This window comes from Danio rerio, chromosome 9 (genome assembly GCF_049306965.1).
Source record: "Danio rerio strain Tuebingen ecotype United States chromosome 9, GRCz12tu, whole genome shotgun sequence".
NCBI lineage: Eukaryota > Metazoa > Chordata > Actinopteri > Cypriniformes > Danionidae > Danio > Danio rerio.
In genome coordinates this window covers 39238399-39261260 of record NC_133184.1, presented here as the reverse complement: position 1 = coordinate 39261260, position 22862 = coordinate 39238399, and the positions used below count along the sequence as shown (strand labels likewise).

At 34.9% G+C, this 22862-nt stretch overlaps 1 protein-coding gene across 3 annotated transcripts in view; it reads left to right on the top strand.

Annotated features, from left to right (window-relative positions):
• The window catches only part of sema5ba (sema domain, seven thrombospondin repeats (type 1 and type 1-like), transmembrane domain (TM) and short cytoplasmic domain, (semaphorin) 5Ba), a 273644-nt gene that overhangs the window by 200434 nt on the left and 50348 nt on the right, over nucleotides 1–22862 (top strand). For all 3 annotated transcript variants that reach the window (XM_005167866.6, XM_679287.8, XM_073912922.1), the window contains exons 11-12: nucleotides 74–281; nucleotides 2406–2613. In XM_005167866.6, coding sequence (XP_005167923.1) covers nucleotides 74–281; nucleotides 2406–2613 — 416 coding nt within the window. The remainder of the gene's footprint in view (nucleotides 1–73; nucleotides 282–2405; nucleotides 2614–22862) is intronic.

Below are 22862 nucleotides of genomic sequence, written 5' to 3'. Positions count from 1 at the left end.
TGTGGATATATATTCACTGTCCTGCTTGACCTCTTCACTAATTAATGAGTCTGACCCTTATGACTCTCACCAGTGTGGGACCATAGATGAAGAAGGGCCTAATGAAAGACTTACCGAACGCAGTCTGCAGGACGCCCAGCGGCTCTTCCTCATGAACGATGTGGTTCAGCCAGTTTCTGTGGATCCACTGGTCTGGCAGGATGACGTCCGCTTCTCTAAGTTGGTTGTTGACATTGTACAGGGGCAGGACTCATTGCATCATGTCATGTACATAGGCACAGGTAGGCCTTCAGAAGTCTAAAGTTAAAGGGTTAGTTCACCCAGAATTGAAAATGACCTCATCATTTACTCTACCTCATGTGGTTTTAAACCTTTATGAGTTTCTTTCTTCTGTTGAACACAAAAGAAGTTATTTTGAAGAATGCTAGTTGCTAGGACCTATCGACTTCCTTTGTGGGAAAACAAAATACTTTGGAAGTCAGTAGATACGTTTCCATCTACCTATTTTGATGCGCATATTGAAAATGGTTGATGGAAATGCCAAGATGCTCAGCTTATAAGGATAAACTTTTTATTCGATAAGAAAAGATCAAAGATTTTTACCGTTGATATTTGCCAACAATTAATTCATAAGTCACCATTTTGATGGCTTTGACTTGTTGCATGGAAACTCTGCTTTTTCGCATGTTTTTTTATGTGATATTCCAGATTTGCGCATTAAGTTAATTCGCATTTTTGGATGGAAACCTATCTATTGATTCTTTATCAATTCCAATAATGTATTCTCATGCAGACCAATCTTGCCAATTTACTTTGGAAGAACAAACTTAAAATAACACACAATGCATATTTTCAACATTCATAAAATGATTTAGTGATGTTTTCCCCATTTCAATCTATATGATATTTGCTTAACTAAAACGCAGCATGAAACAGATACTTTGAACAATACAATTAAAACTAATTCTTATATCTATTTACACCTTAATTAAATAGTTTGCGTGAATGTTTACTTTCACAGTGTCATTTCCATGTGATTGTTGAACTCTTGACATAAACAAGTTAAATCTCTGAACTGATCTTCTTTTGTGTTCTTTTGAAAACTCAAATTTTTTTCAACAATTTTGAACAATTGAAGGCTGAGTAAATGATGACAAAACGTTTCATTTTTGGGCGAACTATTCATTTAAACTTAAAGAGTCTTTATGATGCATTAAAATAGTCATGTTTTGGTTAAGGGGTCTCCGATAACAGTCTGATATGCATGCATGGTCAAAAAACACTTTCATTCTCATATAACATGCATTATTTTACCTAATTATCCCAGCGACTCCCATATGATCCATTCAGCGATTCATTTGTTCCCAAAGCCCTCCTTAGCGTGATGCTAATCTATGCTGATTGTTATTGTTGCGTTTGGTTGACAGCGTTCAGCACGAGACAGTGAGAATTGCCCACCACCACTTATCAACAATTCTTAAGTAGTCAGTGCAGAGTGTATGTGTGAGCACAACCACATTTAAATCCATGAACAAATCGTTACACGGCACATTTTGAATGTGGTTTTTGACGCAATATAACAATTTAAAGAGTTACCCAGATACAGTACAAGCCGCGTGGAATGGTTACAAGAAACAAAACAAAATTAAATACATAATTTGCAAGCTTGTGTACTTTCACTTGTGAAATGGAGGAAGGAACTGATCCATGAACTGTGTACTGTAAAGTTTCTGTCAAGCTCTGACAAAGTCCCATACATCAATAGTCTTTTCTGATCCTTCCTTTAACAAATGACCGATGAATCACTCGTTATAAGCATGTAGATTGCACAAGGCTGGGGCTATAATGCTGAGGTATTTTTGCAAAAATAAACCTCAATCATTAACTCTTCACAATTTCATCTTTGGGTAGGGAAAATAACACTAACTTTCTCCCTCACACTTCAGAGCACAGTGTCTTTTGCTTTCTACAGTGTTTGTGGGCGGGGTTTAAACTGTCTCGGGTCTGCACACGCAACAAATGGGCTGGGCTTGAGTTCTGCATCACCATCACGCCGACACGACTAAAGATTCGTTACCCCAACGGTTCATTTGAACCACTCTGTTGACTCTTTTATAGATGAATCAATAGTTTTAAAGCATTGCGCTTTCAGATTTAAGCCTTAGCTGGATATTTCACTTCACATAGAGTTGTGTTACACACTGCATTGATGGTTATTTCAAAAACCCATAATAGGGGCTCTTTTATTACTTCTGTTTTGTGTTTTCCTTTTTGTAAAAACAAAACAAAGAAACACATGTAAATCATATGCCTGCAATTTGTTTTTACCACCAAATCCTTAAATAAATGCTATTATTTATGCAATCATGATTAATTATGCTTTGCCTTCTGTTTTGACTTAACAGAGTATGGGACTATTCTGAAGGCGCTGGCAACCACAAATAAGAGCCTGCAAGGTTGCTACTTGGAGGAGATGCAGCTCTTCCCTCCTGGATTGCAGCAGCCAATCCTGAGCCTTCAGATTCTCCATGGCGACCGGACTCTTTTTGTGGGCCTGAATGACAAAGTGCTCAAGATCCCTCTAGCGAGATGCTCCAGCTACAAAACTGAGTTGTGAGTCCCATGTTTTAATTTGTTCTCAAACAGCTTTCACAATTCATATCAAGGTAGTCATCATACATAGTTCAGCTCGCTGTTTAAATATTTAATCTTTAATACTAGTATCTATTGTTATTCCTACTAATGAAATACGTACAGTACTAGTCAAAAATGAATAGCTGATATGTCAATGACAGGTCCCCATAAAACACATTGCCAAATATTCAAAATCTGTTACTAATAACAACAGAATAGTTAGTATCTATATAATAGGTACAAATATGTAATTAAGAAGTACAAAAATATGTAGAATAAATATCTGAGTGAGTGCTTGTATCTAATAAATAACTAATTAATAAGTATTAGTATGTTTTTAAACTGTACTAGTAACTAAAAAATAAGCACTAGTAAGCAAGTAATAAGCTCCTGTACTTAATTTAAGAAATATTTATAAAATAAATAAATAAATAAATAAATACTTTTTATAGATTAAATGCCATTTTAATGGCCAAATGCCATTAAAAGCCATTTTAAGCTTGTCATAATTGTCTTACATTTACAGAATGTTTGAATATTTATTCTTGTTTTAGTTACCCAGATGATCCTGTGTAGATATGCATATGCGTCAATGTATAATTGGAGCATAAGGTGCACTCTTGGGTTGAAAAACAGTAGACAGCAACAGAATGGAACAGATTGCAGGGGTTTTGAAGGGTTTGACTATTTTTAACTTGACACGCTTTCTTAAAGACACAATGCTCATGGTGAGACAACAGGATGCAAAACACCAGTATAAATGTGTATGGCTGTTGCAGAGATGCACTGAAGTGGATAAACTCAGAAGTGCTAAACACAACAATATGCATATGACAAGTAAAAATATTGTTTCCTGAAATCTGGATAAGGTGTTAGAATAAAAACGACCCCCTACCAGGGTCACAAGTGCACTTACGCATTTGTAGATGCTTGTATGATTACATCAATTATGTTATGTTTCAGTAATGTATTGGTGTTGTTTACATTTAATTATTTTTAATGATTTGTAATTGGATGCATTAGTATATCACAGTTGGCAGGACTTATTAGTATATTACAAAACTTTTTACAGCAAAGCAATGCATGTAATTAAAATTAAATATTATTCTTTAGAAGAATAACAGAATAGATAGATGCTGTTGACTTTTTTACCAGTTGTCAGTGCCAAAGCATTCTATACATAAACAAAACTAACTAGTTTAGACATGAACTGTTGTGTAAAAAAATTTAATTCCACAAGGTAAAGTGTTGAACACATAAAGGGAAGGTGTAAAAGGGCATGGAAAGCCAAGACAGCAGCTGAATCTCTCAGTAGTTATTCAGCAACTCTCTGCCCCTTGTCATTGTAAATAAATATTGCAACCCATGCTTATTCTGAAAACGTGCCTCTATTTACATTTCTGAAGAGAGCAAAATATGCCCCAGGAGCTTCGTTTTTATGCAGTTTTTGTTTTTGCTAATCCACCAGAGGCCGCTGTGTACGCTTTTTGAGATCTCAGATTTCTCTCACGAGTACCATTTGTTCTTGTTGTTCTCGTGTGAATCCACCAGAGGCCGTTGTCAACTGACTGTTTGACTGACTGAATGACTGACCAATCGACTGACCCACACTCCTCTTTCCCTAAACCCAACCAATCATACCAAAAGCACAGATTGACCTTTCCCCCGACTCTTCTAAGCCCACAATTTTAAAAAGCAATACAGAAAAAGAAAAGCCCTCGTCTGATTTTTACCACATTTTCAGATTTTACCACATTCTGGCTCATTTTTTGGATTCTGTTTTTGTTTGTTTTTGTCTTACCTGCTTTCTGGAACCGGACTGTAACCCTGTTGTCATGGTCAACTCTTTTTTGCATCTCAAGTCCATTAATGTGCATGGCGAGCTATTTAACAAACTGAAAACATTGGGAAAGCCGTCCATTTATAGGTTAGCGGTCAGCTGTAAGCATTTGTTTTAAAAATAAAATGCAGCCATGCAAACTTCTGGCTACATAATTCACGATCTCCGGAAACGTATATAGGGCTACGTGTTCAGAATGAACCTATGTTGAAATATTAGCTACTTCAGTACCAACACCTACATTACCAGGAGAATGAAGATGAAACAAGGGTGGTCATTTCAGCAAGACAATGAGCCAAAGCCCAGCCAAAACTCACTACTGTTTTCACAACTGTGAAAATAAAGCTGCTAAAATGACCCAGCCAATCACATGACTTGAATCCCATAGAAAATAAAAACTAAAGATCAGAGTTAATATACAAAACCCACAGAATCCTAAAGACTTTTATACTTTATTCTCCATACAAGAAGTGTCTTGAAGCGGTCATCACCAAAATACCCTTTTATACAAAATATGAAATACATTTCAGTATTTTAGTACTTTCTCCTTGTGTCATTCCATTGTTATTACACATAACAAGTTTTTCTGAATTATTTTGTTTTGTTTCGTTTGTTTGAGTTTTTACCAAAAATTTGCTACAATTTCATGTCAACAGCATTTTTAGAAATATATTTACCAGGAAAAAATCATGATGTGTTCAATACTTATTTTACCCGTTATATATAGAGTATAATATAATTTTTAACTATTCAATTGTTCAACAAATTCAAGTCAACTAACTAAAGCATCACAAACTATTCCAAGTATATAGACAACTTGTTTGTACACATACATTTAGGCCTTTAGATTTCAGGATATCAGGCATAATACCTGCTTTCTCATTAGGCTGAAGGTGTTGGGTGACAGCAGACCCAGGTTGAGATTTATCAATGGCCCCTTTCACTTTAGTAAGAGCTCTCGTTACCCACCTCGGTAGAAATATACCCTTGATCTGTCATTGGAAAAAAAATTCCTCCTCACGGGTGACTGAAGCTGTAAGAGGAGCGGCGTTTGACAGCGGCCGTGTATTCTATCAAAGCTTTCCATCAACTTCCACTCCAAATGCAGGGTGGGGACAACAGTCAGGCTCAATTTGCCAGAGAGGCACATAGAAACGCTCTGTCCGCTGCATGCATGAAGGTGAAAGACTGAGTGTGGGTCTGGATGAAGGAGGGAGAGATAAAGGAAGCTTGAAGGGTTCAAAGGGAAAGGTAGCGTCTCGAATGAACGATTTTTAGTGAGGGCAAACATATTTGACTGCTCGCATGTGATTAGTCAGCACTTTGATTCCACTTCGCTCTGTTTCGCATACACAAAAACACACACAAACGTACGCGGCGGAGGCTGAGGGTGTTGCATACTAAATGACGTGTAGGTGAGATGTGAGAAATGGAGCGAAAGCAGACATTTCCAGCTCTATTTAAAACCCAGCAGGGAGGAACAATCACACCGGGCTCCAAGGGCAGGCCGGAGACGAAAGTCCTTAATCCGTAATTTCCCTTTGATTCCTGCCACATTCGGAGCACATTCACCTTTGAACACAATAGAGCAGCAGCAGCTTTGGCATTTTATTAAAGATGTACTCTCATATGAAACATTATGGAGGTGTGACGGGCCTTCTTATGAGCTGCAGTCAAGAGGTTTTTATTCACTTTCTAATGCACTGGTCAGCTCCTTCAAATCTGACTGAAATAGTTCATCAGATGGAGACCTTGTCTGTTATATTATTGAACATTTATGAAATACTGAATGAGTAGTTTTGTTTGTATAATACTTGAAAAAAAGATGTATCTTTAAAAAAAAAAATTTAAAAGTTATTGTTATGCTGATTTTTCTTAATGCAATAATATAAACCAAGCTTCTGATTTAGCTAAATCCAGATAATTTTAAGGTCAACTATTTTAAAAACACGATGTTTGACATGTTAATGCTTTAATAATATACACTCACCAGCCACTTTACTAGGTACATCTGTCCAACTGCCTGTTAACGCAAATTTCTAATCAGCCAATCACATGGCAGCAACTCAATGCATTTAGGCATGTAGACATGGTCAAGACGATCTGCTGCAGTTCAAACTGAGTATCAGAATGGGAAAGAAAGGGGGTTTTAGTGACTTTGATTGTGGCATGGTTGTTGGTGCTAGACGAACTGATCTGAGTATTTCAGAAACTGGATCTACTGGGATTTTCATGCACAACCATCTCTAGGGTTTACAGAGAATAGTCCAAAAAACAGCAATTATCTGGTGAGCTGCAGTTCTGTGGGCGCAGATGTCTTTGTCTTGGTTTGAGCTGATAGAAAGTATCCCTCGTTACAACCGAGGTATGCAGAAGAGCATCTCTGAACGCACAACCTTGATGTGGATAAGCTACAGCAGCAGAAGACCACACCAAGAGCCACTCCTATCAGCTAAGACAGGAAAATGAGGCTACAATTCGCACAGACTCACCAAAATTGGACAATAAAATTGGACAATAGAAGAATGAAAAAATATTTTATCTGATGAGGCTCAATTTCTGCTGTGACATTCGGATGGTAGGGTCAGAATTTAGCATAAACAAGAAGAAAGCATGGATCCATCCTGCTTATCAAGGGTTCAGGCTGGCGGTTGTGGTGTGATGGGGTGGGGGATATTTTCTTCTGATGGCTAATTCTAGCAGGATAATGCATCATGTCCTAAAGTGTGAATCTACTCAGACTGGTTTCTTCAACAAGACAGTGAGTTCACTGTACTCAAATGGGCACCACAGTCACCAGAGCTCAATCCAATAGAGCATTTTTGGGATGTGGTGGAATGGGAGATTTGAATCCTGGATGTACAGCTGACAAATCTGCAGCAACTGTGTGATGCAATTATGTCAATATGAACCAAAATCTCTGAGGAATATTTCTAGTGCCCTGTTCAATGCCCCAAATCTATGCCACGAAGGATTAAGGTCTAATGGCAAAAGGGCGTCCATCCTGGTACTAGTAAGGTGTACCTAATAAAGTGCCCGGTGAGTGTATAATATATCATTTATATAATTTAAATCATTAATATGTATAATATATTACCTAATTGTCACTTATTTATATTTCATGTAAGATCTTTACTTTGTATTAAATCACTTTCTATTATACATTGTACAAAGCACTGTAGAAATAAAAATACATTGAATAGAATAGAATAGAATAGAATAGAATAGAATAGAATAGAATAGAATAGAATAGAATAGATTAGAATAGAATTGATTTGAATTGAATTAATTTGAATCAATGAATAAATGTCTCATTTTATGCAAGTTATGGCCTAAACCAGGGGTGCCAGAACTCGGTCCTGGTGGGCCAGTGTCCTGCAAAGTTCAGTTCAGACACATGGGCTAGCTAATCAAGTTCTTATTAAGCTTTCTAGAAACTTCTATACAGGTGTGTTGAGGCAAGTTGGAGCTAAAATCTGCAGAACACCGGCCCTCCAGGACCGAGTTTGGACACCCCTGTCCTAAACAAATATGAAAAATAATGATTAGGTCAATGTTTCTTTTATGGAGCACATAAATCCAATAGACCATCCACATTTATGAGATCTTTACAGTCTTCGTAACTTCGAATGTTTGTAAGAAAGAGATGCTAACACTTATTTTACCTTTTTTTTTTTTTGTTTTTTACCAGAGCTTATGTTTATCACCGGACACCTTGCAATATTGTTTTTAGAATAAATATATTTAATAGAAAGGACAGTTCATGTCTGATAATAGCTAAACCTGGAATATGACAAGTCTGATGAGATATTCTAATATTCTTCTTGTCCAGGTTTTCTTTTGATACCTCATTTTATAGCACCAGACATATGGTTTGTCATTTAGTACGATGCTCTTGGATAAAAGCAGCCTGAAGAAAGTTTCTGTAGGTCAAATGCAAATAAGGTTTTGAGTCTGCATCAGTGATGTGAGAGACAAATTCTGCTTTGCCCTTGTTGTGAGGAAACAAATCAAATCAATGCAAACAAAAAAGAATTGCAGGCTTTTGAAAATGTATTGGCTTGCCGTATAATTACTTTAAAATCATTCTGCTGCTGTTGTTCACAGTCGCTGCCCTTTCACAGCTACGCCTTTATACAGATGAAAAGAGACAAAGAGAACATTCCCAAAGTCTTATTGGGAGAAGTGTTTATTAATGACTTAATCTACATTGTTGGTGGCTCTGGCATGAAAGCGGCGCGATAATTAAGTTTGATCCCTCGAAACACTCTTTTCTGCTAATGTTCATGGCCCTTAGCCTCTTCCCTCTGCTACAGAAAACTAATTTACTCTGATCAGCCAAGTGATTGTTTGACGGGCTCTAAAGGGACCAAACAGCGAGACCAGATCGAAAGACTTAAAGACGATGATTTCTAATCAAAAGTGAAACGCATGTGGCAGTTGATTGGTTGGATCTTTACTGATACTTTCAATGACAGAACAGTGGCTGAGCATGATATACAGCTGAAGTCAAAATTATTAGCCCTCCTGTGATTTTTTTTTTAATTTTTTTATATATATATATATATATATATATATATATATATATATATATATATATATATATATATATATATATATATATTTAGAGCAAGACATTTTTCACAGTATTTCCTATAATATTTTTTATTCTGGAGAAAGTCTTATTTGTTTTATTTCAGCAAGAAACAAAACAGTTTTTATTTTTCACAAACCAGTGTTTCCACTATAATTTTTTCCAACTGTGGCAGCAGGCCTTTATTACACAGATCTACTAAATACCTATGGAGTTATTTCAATGACAAATATCATGTGCGCAGTATTACTAGTCGAGATCGCATTTATGTAATAGTCTACGAGCATGCGAATCTCTTTGTTTGTGTGCCGATTTTCTCTGCTCGTGCACAAAACTTCTTGCACGCCCCCTCAAATATACCGTAGGCTGCTCAAGTGCATCTTCTTGTGCTGTCTCAACTAAACACTGCTGAAGTGCGATTTAGTGCGTTTATGTAACGAGTATGTCTCCAACATTTATTAGATTTGCTAGGAATAATTATGAATGTCTCTAATAGACCGACAGAGCGGTATTAATGCATCCTGAAGTAAAGTGTAACGGCTATACAGTATGTCCTGTTTGCTGGCCGCACGCATCACACACCTGTCAGTCAGTCAGCCAGTCAGTCAGTCAGCACGTAACCTTAAAGTGTGAAACAGATAAACCAAAGCTCTACTACAGCTACAGAAAAGTCTGTGCTGTAATAATTCACTTACCTTTTAATACGTTTAGGTGCGATTATCACCCAATATTGAAAAAAAAGCAGGACTGAATGTTTTGAATGAAAATCTGTAATGTAGCCGTGGCAGAATCAATTTTGGCGTGGCGCCGTGCCATGGAAGAATGAATGTAGCGGAAACCATGCAAATAATTTTAAGGTCAATTTATTATTTTATTTCAGATCGACTTAACTCTTTGTGAAAACATGACATCTTAAGTAAGAGTTTATCTGTTGATCTGGTATTGTAAATATTTTTAACAGTACTCCAACAAATGAGATATATACTGTGGTAAACTACCAACTAAAGCTTTAAAAAAAAAAAAAGATATGTGGTTATGTCCTTAACTGTAATGACGTCCATTCTGTCATTTTATATAAATTACAGTGATGTGTGCATGCACTTGAACCAGTGAGAAATCTTAAGGCACTATAATTAACAATATACAATTTTTTTCAAACATTACGAGATGTGTGCACATAATGCTGATAAAAATGTACTCTCAACTATATTATTAACCAACATAGTCTCATTCTAAAAAAGTACCCTATATACATTTCTGGAGATCACAAATTATGTAGCCTGAATGCTATGGGATGGTATAACGCGGTTTCTTTTTCCGCTTACCAGCTGACCGTTTACCTCAGTATGAATGGCTTTCCCGATATTACCAGTTTGTCTAGTGGCTTGCCGCGTACGTCAGCAGACTTGAGACACAGAGAGCAGTTGACCTTGACGACAGGGTTAGATTCTGACAAAGAACAGTTCCAGAAAGCAGGTAAAACTAAAACAAAAGCCAAAAGATAAAATAAACAAGTAATTAACGGTGGGAGAATGTGGTTAAATCTGAAAACGTGGTACAAATCAGGCTGAGCATAAGCTTTTCTTTTTCTGCACTGCTTTTGAAAACACTGTCAGTTGGGTTTAGGGACAGGGATGGATGCTGGTCAATGGATGCTTTTTAAAACATTATTGGCTGGGTTTGGGGAAGGGGTTGGGTGTGGGGAATCTGTCAGTAAGTCAAACAGTCAGTCAGTTAGTCTGTTGATAGCGGCCTCTGGTGGATTTACACGAGATGAGCAGGCGTAAATGGCACTCTCGAGAGAAATTTGAGATCTCAAGAAGCGTACATAGTGGCCTTTAGTGGATTTGCTTAAAAAAACGTACCTCCTGGGACATATTTGGCGCTCTGTAGAAATGTATATAGGGGAACATTTTCAGAATGAGCCTTTTTAGGGACAAATAAATACAGGGGGAGGCTAATAATTCAGACTTTAACTGTAAATTCACCCTTTACAAGTATGTGCCAAAGGACTGAATATTAAATATGAAAACTGCATATTTTCAAAAACAACTGCTCAACTAATTGGTCTTAGAGAAGTGCTGAATAATTAGTCTGGTTTTAGTTTCAATAGTTCCTGGAGCAGCCAACAGTGTTTTGCAAAAAGTATTAAGAAAAAGTTCCAATATAGGGGACAATTTGAGAAAAAAAAAAAAAACTAAAGTCCATCCTTTACCACTGAAAAAAATAGCTACAGTAAACTCTGTAACGGTATGGGTGTTTCCCAGTCATGGGTTGCAGCTGAAAAGGCATCCATTGCATAAAACATATGCTGGATAAGTTAGCGGTTCATTCCACTGTGGCGACCCCTGATTAATAAAGGGACTAAGCCAAAAAGAAAATAAATGAATAAAAACACCAAAACCCACAGTCAAAACTAAAGCATGATCTAGCATCATAAGGCATGACAGCTCCTCACAGCTTAATTTTCATCAAATTAATTATGGTGTCTATTTGACTAAGGTCTATTGAGGAATTATTTTACATTCAACAGCCTAATTAGTGGCGCGGTGCTGACAGTTTTGATGATGAGATGATGATGGTTGGAATGTGGCTTTGAGGTTACAAACAACTTCCTCAGGCAAAGCAAACAACACAAACCACAAGCTTTACTCGGAAAACCACAAAAATGTTTTTACAGATTTTCTTTCCCACTACTTCTCATGTGGCAAATCCAAGTGTTCGCATGAAATGTTCGGTCAGATTAAAGTGCAGTTTAAGATTGATTGGTTGACTGATTGATGTCACACATCACAGCGGCACACATAACATAGAATACAATTACAACTATACCATAAAATAAACTAACAAAAGAAATCAGCAGCTATAGTCCGTTTCAATGCTTAATTTTGAAAGCTATATACTATACTCAAAAAATTATGTTTGTAGCTTTTTCAAACTATATACGTAAAATAAGCTGGAACAACAGAATTCTTAAGTTTTTTTTTTTTTTTGGGACAACTTAATTGTTCAATACACTTAAATTTATAAACACTTTAACTTAATTTCTTCATGTTACCCAACACAAATCGATTGTCTGAAACCATCATTTTTGACAACAAAGTGCGGAGCCAAACACAAGTTTATTAGCAAGAATGGTCAGACAGGCAACAGTCAACACAGGGGCTATGGGTATATGCAGATAATCCAAATGGCATAGTCATAAATAGGCATACGGTCATTACAGGTGGCAGGCAGAATAAACATAAAAACAAGGCAAAGGTCAGCAACAGAAGGACAAGAATGCATCGCAATGTTCACAGACAGTTAAACAAAACTGGTGTGTGTGTGTGTGTGTGTGCTGTTTTTAAAGTCCATGTAATCAGTTCTGAACAACTTTAGCTGTCTGTGTTAGCAATCAACGGAAAACTGGAACTGGTTTGAGTGTGTGGTGCATGACAGGATTTGTAGTCCATATGGTGATAGTTTGTAGTCCTGAGCAAAAGTGAATGATTCTAGTGATCTACAAGCCTGGATCTCTGGTGATTGTGACACAGTGTATGCATGCTATATAGTCTTCTGGCTTTAGGAAGAAAGTGCTTGCTATCATTTTTTGTCTGGACTTTATAATATTATTTAAAAAATGAATGTATATTAAGAAAATGTTTTTGAAACAATATAATTTCCACTAATTAGTTGTTGTAGTCAACTAAAAGTGTAAAAAATAAAATACATAAAATGTATCTTACATGCAAAGTAATGTACATTGTAAAATTGTACATTTGTCAGAATTGAGCTAAATATAATTGTCATATTTTTAAAAAGCAACACTTTTTTTCATTGATACTGCTGCTTTGTCCTCGTTTATTTTTATTTATTTAGTATTTTCATAATTATATATTTTTTTTAAAATCGAATAAATGTTAATCAAAAGGATCCTGAATAAATGGTTCACAAAAATATTAATTAGCAACGCTTTGTTTTATATTGATAAGAAGATGATGTTTCTTGAGGACTAAATGAGCACATTAGAATAAAGTATGGCTCTGAGACTGGAGTAATGATGTTTAAAAATACATTAAGTTGTAATCCTGTACTCACTCTGAAATTAACAATTTGTTAAATTGTACTAATTGTGTAAATAATCAATTTTGCAATGTACTGCTTGATTAAATGCATACATGTACAGTATTTACATTGTAAATAATTCCTGTAATTACATACACTGTAAGAGCCATATTTTGATTTAATAATATTTATTTATAGTGCTCTGATTCATGTACAGTTTGCACATGTTGATATGTTTAGTTGTGTACATTTGTTGATTTTACCCCTACTCATTTGTTTGTAATGGTTTATCTTGTTAGACTGTTTTAATTTATATTACAATATAGAAAAGTGACAGAAAGAAAGAAAGGAAGAAAGAAAGATGGAGCAACACCAAGTTTATTGTTATTGCTTGAAATTTCAGTAAACATCTTTAATCTGAAAGAAACCTTAAAGTTAACCCTAAAAGTTAATTTATTGCCCGACTGATTTTTGAAATTCTCATAGTACAGCCATAATACACTGCTGACCGTCCCTTACACTTTAACCCATCCCTAAACCTACTCTACTACTAGCCATAGACCTGTCCCTAACCTTATCCTCAATAACCCCGGAAGTGATTGTACGTTGTATTTTTTTTAAAAATGTAAATACATGTAAGGCCACTTAATAAAAAGTGGGACCTAATGTTTTGCTAAATTTGTTGTTAATTGCTTAATTTGTCTGTCTTGGTGGGCATATATAATGAAACACTTAAAAATAAAATAAAAAAAGGTTTTTTTTTTCAAATAAAAGCTTACCCACCCATTAGCAGATCAATATTATGACAAACTGCAGTTTTAATCACAAATCAAAGAAATGTTATGATTCATTTCATTTTTATTTTTTTTTATTTTTTAATTGCTGGTTTGATTCTCCTCAGGAAGCAATGGTGATCCATTACTATTGTGCGCGTAACCTTAGTATCCACCAGCGTAATTGTCTCTCTAATAATGCTGCGTTCACGTTGTGTTAAAATTAGTGCAATTACAAGCTGACAACTTGAGATTTTACCCTGACCTGTTCACATCCTTAGAAATTATCTCTATGGCAACCTTCATAATACCAAAAAGGCTACATGTGTGGATGTGTTGTTGATGACAGAAAAATATTTAATGATTACATGTATATGCTTTCGAAAAATCTGTATGAGAAAGCTACTGTCCCAATGGCTGTAATAAAATCACTTAGAAAAATATATATAGACATTAAATAACCACATTTAAATATTAATTCATAAAATGCAGTTTCCAACTTGCACAAAAGCACATAATCACTGTGATTTAAACTGCATAATTGCTCTGTGCTAGCAAAATATTTAATCACTAGATCAGCATGCTTTCAAAAACTGAGAATGAAGTGCTGCAGCTAACACTGGCTTAAAACCACAAATCAAATAACGTTACAGTATATAGATGTATAGTACAGTACCTAACCACAATACCAAAATAGCTCCATGTGTGGATGTGTTATTGATGACAGAAAAATATTTAATGATTACATTAATATGCCTTCGAAAAATCTGTACGAGAAAAATAACGTCCCAATGGCTGTAATAAAATCGCATAGAAATATATATTTATATATATGCCGCCCTCAGCAGGAAGGTCGCTGGATCGCTGGTTCAAGCCTCGGCTGAGTTGGCGTTTCTGTGTGGAGTTTTTATGTTCTCCCTGCTTTTGCGTGGGTTTCCTCCGGGTGCTCCGGTTTCCCCCACAGTCCAAAGACATGCGGTACAGGTGAATTGGGTAGGCTAAATTGTCCGTAGTGTATGAGTGTGTGTGTGAATGTTTGTGTGGATGTTTCCCAGAGATGGGTTGCGGCTGGAAGGGCTTCCGCTGCGTAAAAACTTGCTGGATAAGTTGGTGGTTCAATCTGCTGTGGCGACCCCGGATTAATAAAGGGATGAATGAAAATGCTGTTTCCAACTTGCACAAAAGCAAATAAATACTGTAGTTTAATCTGCATAATTTCTCTGTGCTAGCAAAATATTTAATCACTATATTAACAGAGATGGCAAAAGTACACACATCCTTTACTCAAGTAGAAGTAGGGATACTCGTGTTGAAAAAGTTAAAGAATTGACTACACTTTTGGACTCAAGTAAAAGTAAAGAAGTACGGCCTGAAATATATACTTAAGTAAAAGGTATTTATTACTATATCTGTTTTAGTTTCATGGTAACTACATGAATACATCTACACAAAATAACTTGCAATTTGAGAGGGGTCTGGATGTAGACATAGTGCAGTGCAATCTGACCTGCATCCAATGCTTTTTAATACGCTAAATGTCTTAAATTTAACACTTCGTTTTGTCCAAAACATTTTTTTTTTCTTTTGATAAAATAAAAACTGAATAAATTTGACTACAAATAATTTTTTGCGTAATGTTAAAGCTGCTTTATTTGTTTGAACAGCAACAATCATGCAGCTCATATCATTTGTTTGTTTGTTTTCAGATTATTGTGTATATTTTATTTAACAGATAAAATTATTAATGCTGTTAAATACATTTTTTGCATCTTCTTTTTTTCCTCATGATAAATTCCTGATCCTTTGCATTACATTTTTATTTATGAATGACCCAGTATAGTTTTGATGTTTTAAATACTTATCTAACAGCAATCTATCTAACAAGTTTAATAAATGTATACAATTTAATTTAAAAGAAGACTACAGTCCATATAATATACATGTTAAATCTATAAAACAGTTTAAATTCTGTACTAGGAAATATAAACTTGTTGGAAACAAAGGAAATAAACCTCATTGCATAGTATATGCATAAGTATTGAATTGCTTTAGTAGGACTAACTGTACAAACACTTACAAAAAAGCACATGATTGATAGTTTTTTTCCCCGGCAGTAGTAGATTAAGAGATCAGAGAAGTACAGTACAACATGGTCAGAAGTGGACAAAAAACTTTAACCCCATTTAAATGCTAGATTTGAGCAGAAATGTGCCTCTTGTTTTACCTGTTATTCGATCGACCAAAGCGCATCTTGTTACCCAGTGTAAACATGACAATAACGGCGGAATCCCTCTGACACATCCAGGTTAGCCGTTCCTATGGTAAGCTTAATAAAAAAGCCTACTTACTTTGCGCGATCAGAGGTTTAAAAAGCTGCGGTGGATGACAAAGAATAGATTGAATCAATAAGACGTTCAAATTGTGCAGTGACAAAAAAATAATTCACAAATTCACATTAAAACTAAAGTAACAAGATGGATTTAAAAATGTGAGGAGTAAAAAGTACAGATATTTGTGTAAAAATGTAAGGAGTAAAACGTTGTCAGAATATGTAGTGGAGTAAAGAACTGATACCCGAAAAAAATCTACTTAAGTACAGTAACAAAGTATTTGTACTTCCCATCTTTGTATTTTAATATGCTTTCGAAAAATAAGAATGATTTTCCATTTTCTATGATTGCCTCTGGAAGGGCTTCCGCTGTGTAAAACATATGCCAGAATAGTTGGTTGTTCATCTCTCTGTGGTGACCCAAGATAAATAAGGGACTAAGCAAAAGAAAAATTAATGAATGAATAAATAAGAATGAAATGCTGCAGGTAACACTTGCAATATTAAAACCACATATCAAATAAAAAAGAATTACAGTATAAAGACGTATAGCACAGTACCTACCCATATTTCATTGTTAATTGCTCATGCAGTGAGTAAAGTCGACACTTTCAAAAAATACGGTTTCCAACTTATAAGGACAGAAACTCATAATTACCGTCATTTAAACAGCACAATGTCTCTGTGCCTTTTTTTGCCAACTTCTTTTAGTCATGTGGCGATAAATATATTTGTAAAGAGTTTTTTCTCTTCCTTTACCTGTGGCTAAGTCTTACATACAGCCCGAATGAGAATCTCATTTCGCAGGCCCTGTCTGACCCTAACAATTTACAGCTCCTATTGCCACCAGCTTGTCAACAGGGTGCTAAAAAACACGAGTTTCAGAGCTCATCGCTTGTTTGAGCAACTGGAGGAGCTGCAAAGAGGGGAAAAGCAGGGAAAGAAAGTAATCAGAAGGTGAGAGCATTTATTACCAGCAGCTTTTAACTGACTCTCCACTGGCAGAGTCCCAAAATTGAAGCCATTTTTCTCACGCGCTTTCCCCCATTCTTGATTAAGACAGGCAATATGTCTCAAACTCCGCTGTCCTGAACTTCTGACAAATAGCGTCTTTTCTTTTTCTCCTGAGATGAAGCCATTAAAGCATCTGACCATCTTATCGCTGTGTGAGCTAAGCTGTCAGCAATTGGCGTGTGAGGAAATTTCTCAGGCTTAAATTGATGGGGCCTGTTTGGATCTGATGCTTTCCTGATAAATGCTACTAAATGTGATCGAACGGAGAAAAACCAAACTTTGGAATAGATTTGCTAATTTCTGTATGTATTTCAAATCATGATATTATTGTTAAACTCAGGCTCTGTGGAAATGATTGCTTTCAGCTTACTTTTTTCGATGTTTGATTGCGGATTCTTGGTAAAATAAACACTATGAGGCAGTATTAACACTATGACACAGTATTATTGACAAATAAAGGGGTATTTTCACACAGTTCTTTGCACAACACCAAATAACACCACAAAACTGTGAAATATTTATGATTTGTAATCAAATATATTTGCCTCACATATCCTTCTCCATACAGACAACTTTAACGGTGTGGTCAGTTTGCTTAGTAGCTCAAAAAAAAAAACTCAAGTTGGTTTTGGTCATCTGCCATCACATCAACGAAATGTAGCCGTAGTAACATACTTTACTTTTTTGAAAAAAAAATGTAGACTGTTTACAAATGTAATAGTGTTTACCATTTACAAATCTAGGTATAAGTCATAAAGTTTTTTTTTTGAGCACCTTATTTCTGATTGGTGTGTGAATAAACTTCTGTACTAAAATTTATATGGACATTTTTGGCAATTTTTTTGTTCATTTTCCTAAAGAAGCATGAAGATATATATATTTTTTTGTATCTGGGAGTACTATTTCACAGTAGAAAGTATTATAGTATGCAGAGCATTTAATCAATAAACAAAAACATGCAAAAAGGTCAATTAACTATACGGCCGATTCGAATAATATTACTCAATTGAATGGAAGTTATCAATGGTTATCAGCTGATAGATATGAGCCAGTAGGGGCCTCTGGCTGGAAGTTAACAAGAATTATTTATATTATTTATTAAATTTCCCATTAATTGTATTTTATTAACATCTACCACTACCCCAACCTAAAACCCAGCCGTCACAGTAATGTAAAAACAGATCTGGATCTGGAGTCTTCTTTATTAGTTCTGCTGATTGACCACAATAATTGTTTATGTTATTTATTGAATTTCCCATTAATTGTATTTTCTTAGCGTCTACCCCTACTCCCAACGTCACAGTAATGTAGAAACAGATCTGGATCTTCTCTATAAGTATAGCTGTTTAACCATTTAGATGGATGATAAAAAGCCTTCCGAACCTACCTGTAGGCTAGTAGCCCATATCTATCAGCTGATATCCACTGATAACGCCCATTTAATTGAGTGATAACATTTGAATGAGGTGACAAACTATGCAGGTGCTTTCATTGTATCAGAATATAGTTCATAGATCCTTTATAAAAGAATAAATATTTTTCTTGTTTACAAAAAAGAACAAGACCAGCTATTTTTAAGAGCCTGCAATAACTGTTTGCCTTTGTTCATCTGTTTTTAAGCTCTGATGTTTTGCTAAAAATAGAAAAATTTTGCTAATAGTTAGTACTTAAACATAGTCATATGAAAAAAACATTAAAACTAGAAACCATTCACACTAGAAAACATTATAGTATGAAACATCAATAATTACAGTGTTTATATACAAAAAAAAAAAAAGTGCAAGAAAGCTTGATTAATTAGAAAACCTGAAGGTGTTTCATTGCTTCTGGAGAGAGTGTTGATAGTGTATCTATAAAGACCCTAAACCTCAGCCCGTGTTTACAACAGAAAGTCTTTGGTACAAAAAGATTTGCTTTTTAAGAGAACTTTTTTTAAGCTTTGATGTGTTTCTAAAAGTAGTTAGTATTTAACATAGTCATATGAAGAAAATCTAAATTTCAATATATGAATGTACTAGAAAACATTTATCCTAGAAAACATTATTGTATAAAACATTAGTAATGACAGTATTTATATGTGACCAAAGAAAGCTTGATTAACTAGAAAACCTGAAGGTGTTTTACTGCTTCTGGAGATAGTGTTGATAGTGTATGTAAAAAAATACTAAACCTCAGTTCATGTTTACAACAGAAAAGTCAAGATTTGCTATTTAAGAGACTGCAATAATTTTTTGTCTTTGTAAATCTTTTTTTAAACTTTGATGTGTTTCTAAAAGTACTTAGTACTTAACATAGTCATATGAAGAAAATCTAAATTTGATAAATATGAATGTATAAGAACACATTCACCAAGAAAACATTGTAGTATAAAACATCAATAATTACAATGTTTATATACAAAAAAATGACCACAGAAAGCTTGATTAACTGGAAAAAAATGAAGGTGTTTTATTGCTTCTGGGGATAGTGTTCATAGTGTATCTTAAAAAAACAGTACACCTCAGCTCATGTTTACAACAGAAAGGTCAAGAATTGCTATTAAAGCGACTGCAATAACTATTTGTCTTTGTTCATCTTTTTTAAAGGCCTATAAAATAGACAGTATTTTTTACAGCCCTTCCAATGATTCTAAATCTCCTATTAAACCCCCAAGCCGGACGAAAGATTGATTGTCTTCTGTCCATTGCCTCGCCACATTGTTTTATGAGTTACTTTATTTTTTGCACTATTTAAAATTTTACAAGCAACCTCTTGTGGATTTGCTGCACTATAATGAAAGTATGTTAAATTATGTAGCAGAGTGATTCGTGTTGCTTTTGTTTGAGCGCTTCTTTCATGCATTGGAACCTTGAATTAAGGTGCAGTTCTGTGAATTGGTCCTCAAGTGCGCTAACTTATCTACTTTTATTTTTTACAGATGGCTATTTTTAAAACAGGTGAACTTTTTGACTTGTGTTTGCAAGGCTAGACTGCAGAGTATTTCTGCTGTGCTTGTCTTTTTTTCCTTCTGAAACAGTGGTCAGCTCGTAAAAAAAAACTCTGTTATGTACTGTAGTGCAAGTTGCAGAAATCAGGTGGAAAAAAAGCACCTTTAGGAGGCCATTTATTGAGCTTTTTTCTCTCACTGGGTCAGCTGGCAGAGTACAGAGAGCAGCCTGGCTCTGCCCCAAGGCCGTGTTCGTGTCTCCTGAGCTCATCAGTAAAACGGGCATCCGCTGTATGCCAATGTCAAATCAGCATTCCTTCCACGCCGGCACATTTTCATAGTCTTAAGAGATTACATGGACGGCTGGATTTCACTTTGGTCCACAGGAGTGGATCTTTCCACTGTAATTAATGAAATCGCTGCAGAAGTTTTTTGTTTAAATGGGGAGTTCTTGCAGGTCAGTGTCCCGAGGGCTTGTGTTTCTGCCCTCCGTAATGGGGGGTAATTGGGCTTTAGATGTGCACAAGAAAAGATATTGCTATTCCCTTCATCCTCACATGCTTTTAATTGGTTGGAGCCATTTATTTCTTCAATTATACACTGTATAACACAAGGGGTGCTCCAGTTCATTTACTTCTGTTGTTCATTCCTAATGCAGGAACTAACAAGAAGATGATAATCAGGGCTGTTTTACACACCTCACGTCAACTAGCGCACATTTATTTCAGCACCCTCATTGACTGGATGCAGAATTTACACTGCAAATACCCATGGCTAAATCCAGATGACTTAAAGTACCCGTGAAATCAAAAAGATTTTAAGAATATCTTTAAGCTAGTATTGTTATGATCACCAGCAATCTAGCCTTTGCAGATTCCTGAAGAAAATCATCCACCCAACTACAAATCTGCCACTTAACTACATACCCCACATGCATCTCACTCACACACCAGTTCCAGATCACTCCGATTTCACACACACAGCTAAAGCTCATGAGGACTAATGACATGGATTATATACACACTACACACACACTTCTGTGCTGAGTCTTGTTTTCCATTGTGAGCATTGTCTAAGCCAGTGGTTCTCAAACTTTTTTCACCAAGTACCACCTTAGAAAAAAATTGTCTCTCCAAGTACCACTTTACGACGCTATTTTTTAACCAGTATTAAAAAATAGTGTCATGGGCCTAATTAAGCAGCTACAGGTGTGCACAGTTTAAAAACGATGCAGATTAATTCCTATTATTAAGAATATGTATTATTGTCAGTCACTTTAAACATTTTAAATAGTCTAAACATTAACTGTGCTTGCAGGTAAAAAAAAAAATGTTTTAGTTAAAATGTGCTTTTAAAGGTTCATAAAAAATGGCGCTGTTCTTAAAAAGTAAAAAGAAAACTGCTGCACTTAAATCTAAAGTATTCATAATAGCCTATTCATCAAAAGCTGGAAATGTTGCTTGGACCTCATAAATATAGGCTATGTCATATTCATACACTTTTAGACAAATCTTGAAATGTTAAATGTACACATGACAGGGTTCATACAGGCACAGCCTAATTAAAATCAATTCCAGCACCTATTTTTTTTTTTCAAGACTGACATGCTATGTATTGAAGACCTGAAATGTATTCTCAGCAACCCATAAAACATTGCATAGGAATAGATACACAAAAACCATTAATAATAATAATACTAATAATATTTATTAATCATATATTAATAATATAATAAACCTGCACTTAATGATTGTGAAATCTTTTTTGTACTCAAGGAAAAATATTATTACACTGCTAAAATAACACAAATTTTAGTAAATAATACTAATATTAGGTAAAAGTACAAAGTACTCTTTTAAAAAGTACTAGTTGGTTACTTTTGAAAAAAAAAATCTGATTTTCATTTTGAAATTGCTTAAATCTCAAAGCTACATGTATAGGAATTTGCACTAACAAAGGAAGTATGGTTGAGTTTTCCTTTCATGACAATTAATCTTTTTCAATAGCACTGGTAAAACTACCACATAAACTTTAAGGCCATAGAGACACTTTTTGCCCATTTTTTAAACAATATTTTTAAGCTTTGAAAGGTTTAATTAAAGTATATGGTAAAAATATTTAAATTTAGCCTTTTATTTACATATTTTACACTATTTTTCTTTACAATATGGCAAATTTGTTTCTTAAATAGCTGTACATCACATGTGGATTTTATTTTGCACTTGATCTTGATCTAAAATACAAAAAATAAAATAAAAATACATGTACACTTTCAGTAAAAAACAAACAAACAAATGACTTCATTTTACTTGAGGTATTTGAAATATGACAACACTACATTTATCAACGCAGTGTTTTAAGAGCCTTATTGTTAATTTTGATAAATAAACAATAAGTAACAACGAATTGTTTTGACCTGTAATGCTTTAACACAGATCAGAATACAGCTAAATGTATAAATCACACAAATACCTCATCCAGAAACATTTCCAGCATTATTTTTTGTCGTAAAAATAATAACTAAAGTTCCACCTTTGCTAAAAGTAAGTTTCACTTCACAATACAGCCACATAAGAAGACAATTTGCATTGTCATCGATCATGCATCAATCTAATTCTAAATACTTGATAACTTTGCATACTTTTGTTTTGACTGAATTTAGTCAAGGAGCAAAGATAAATAATCTACTTTAATAGTGGAGAGGT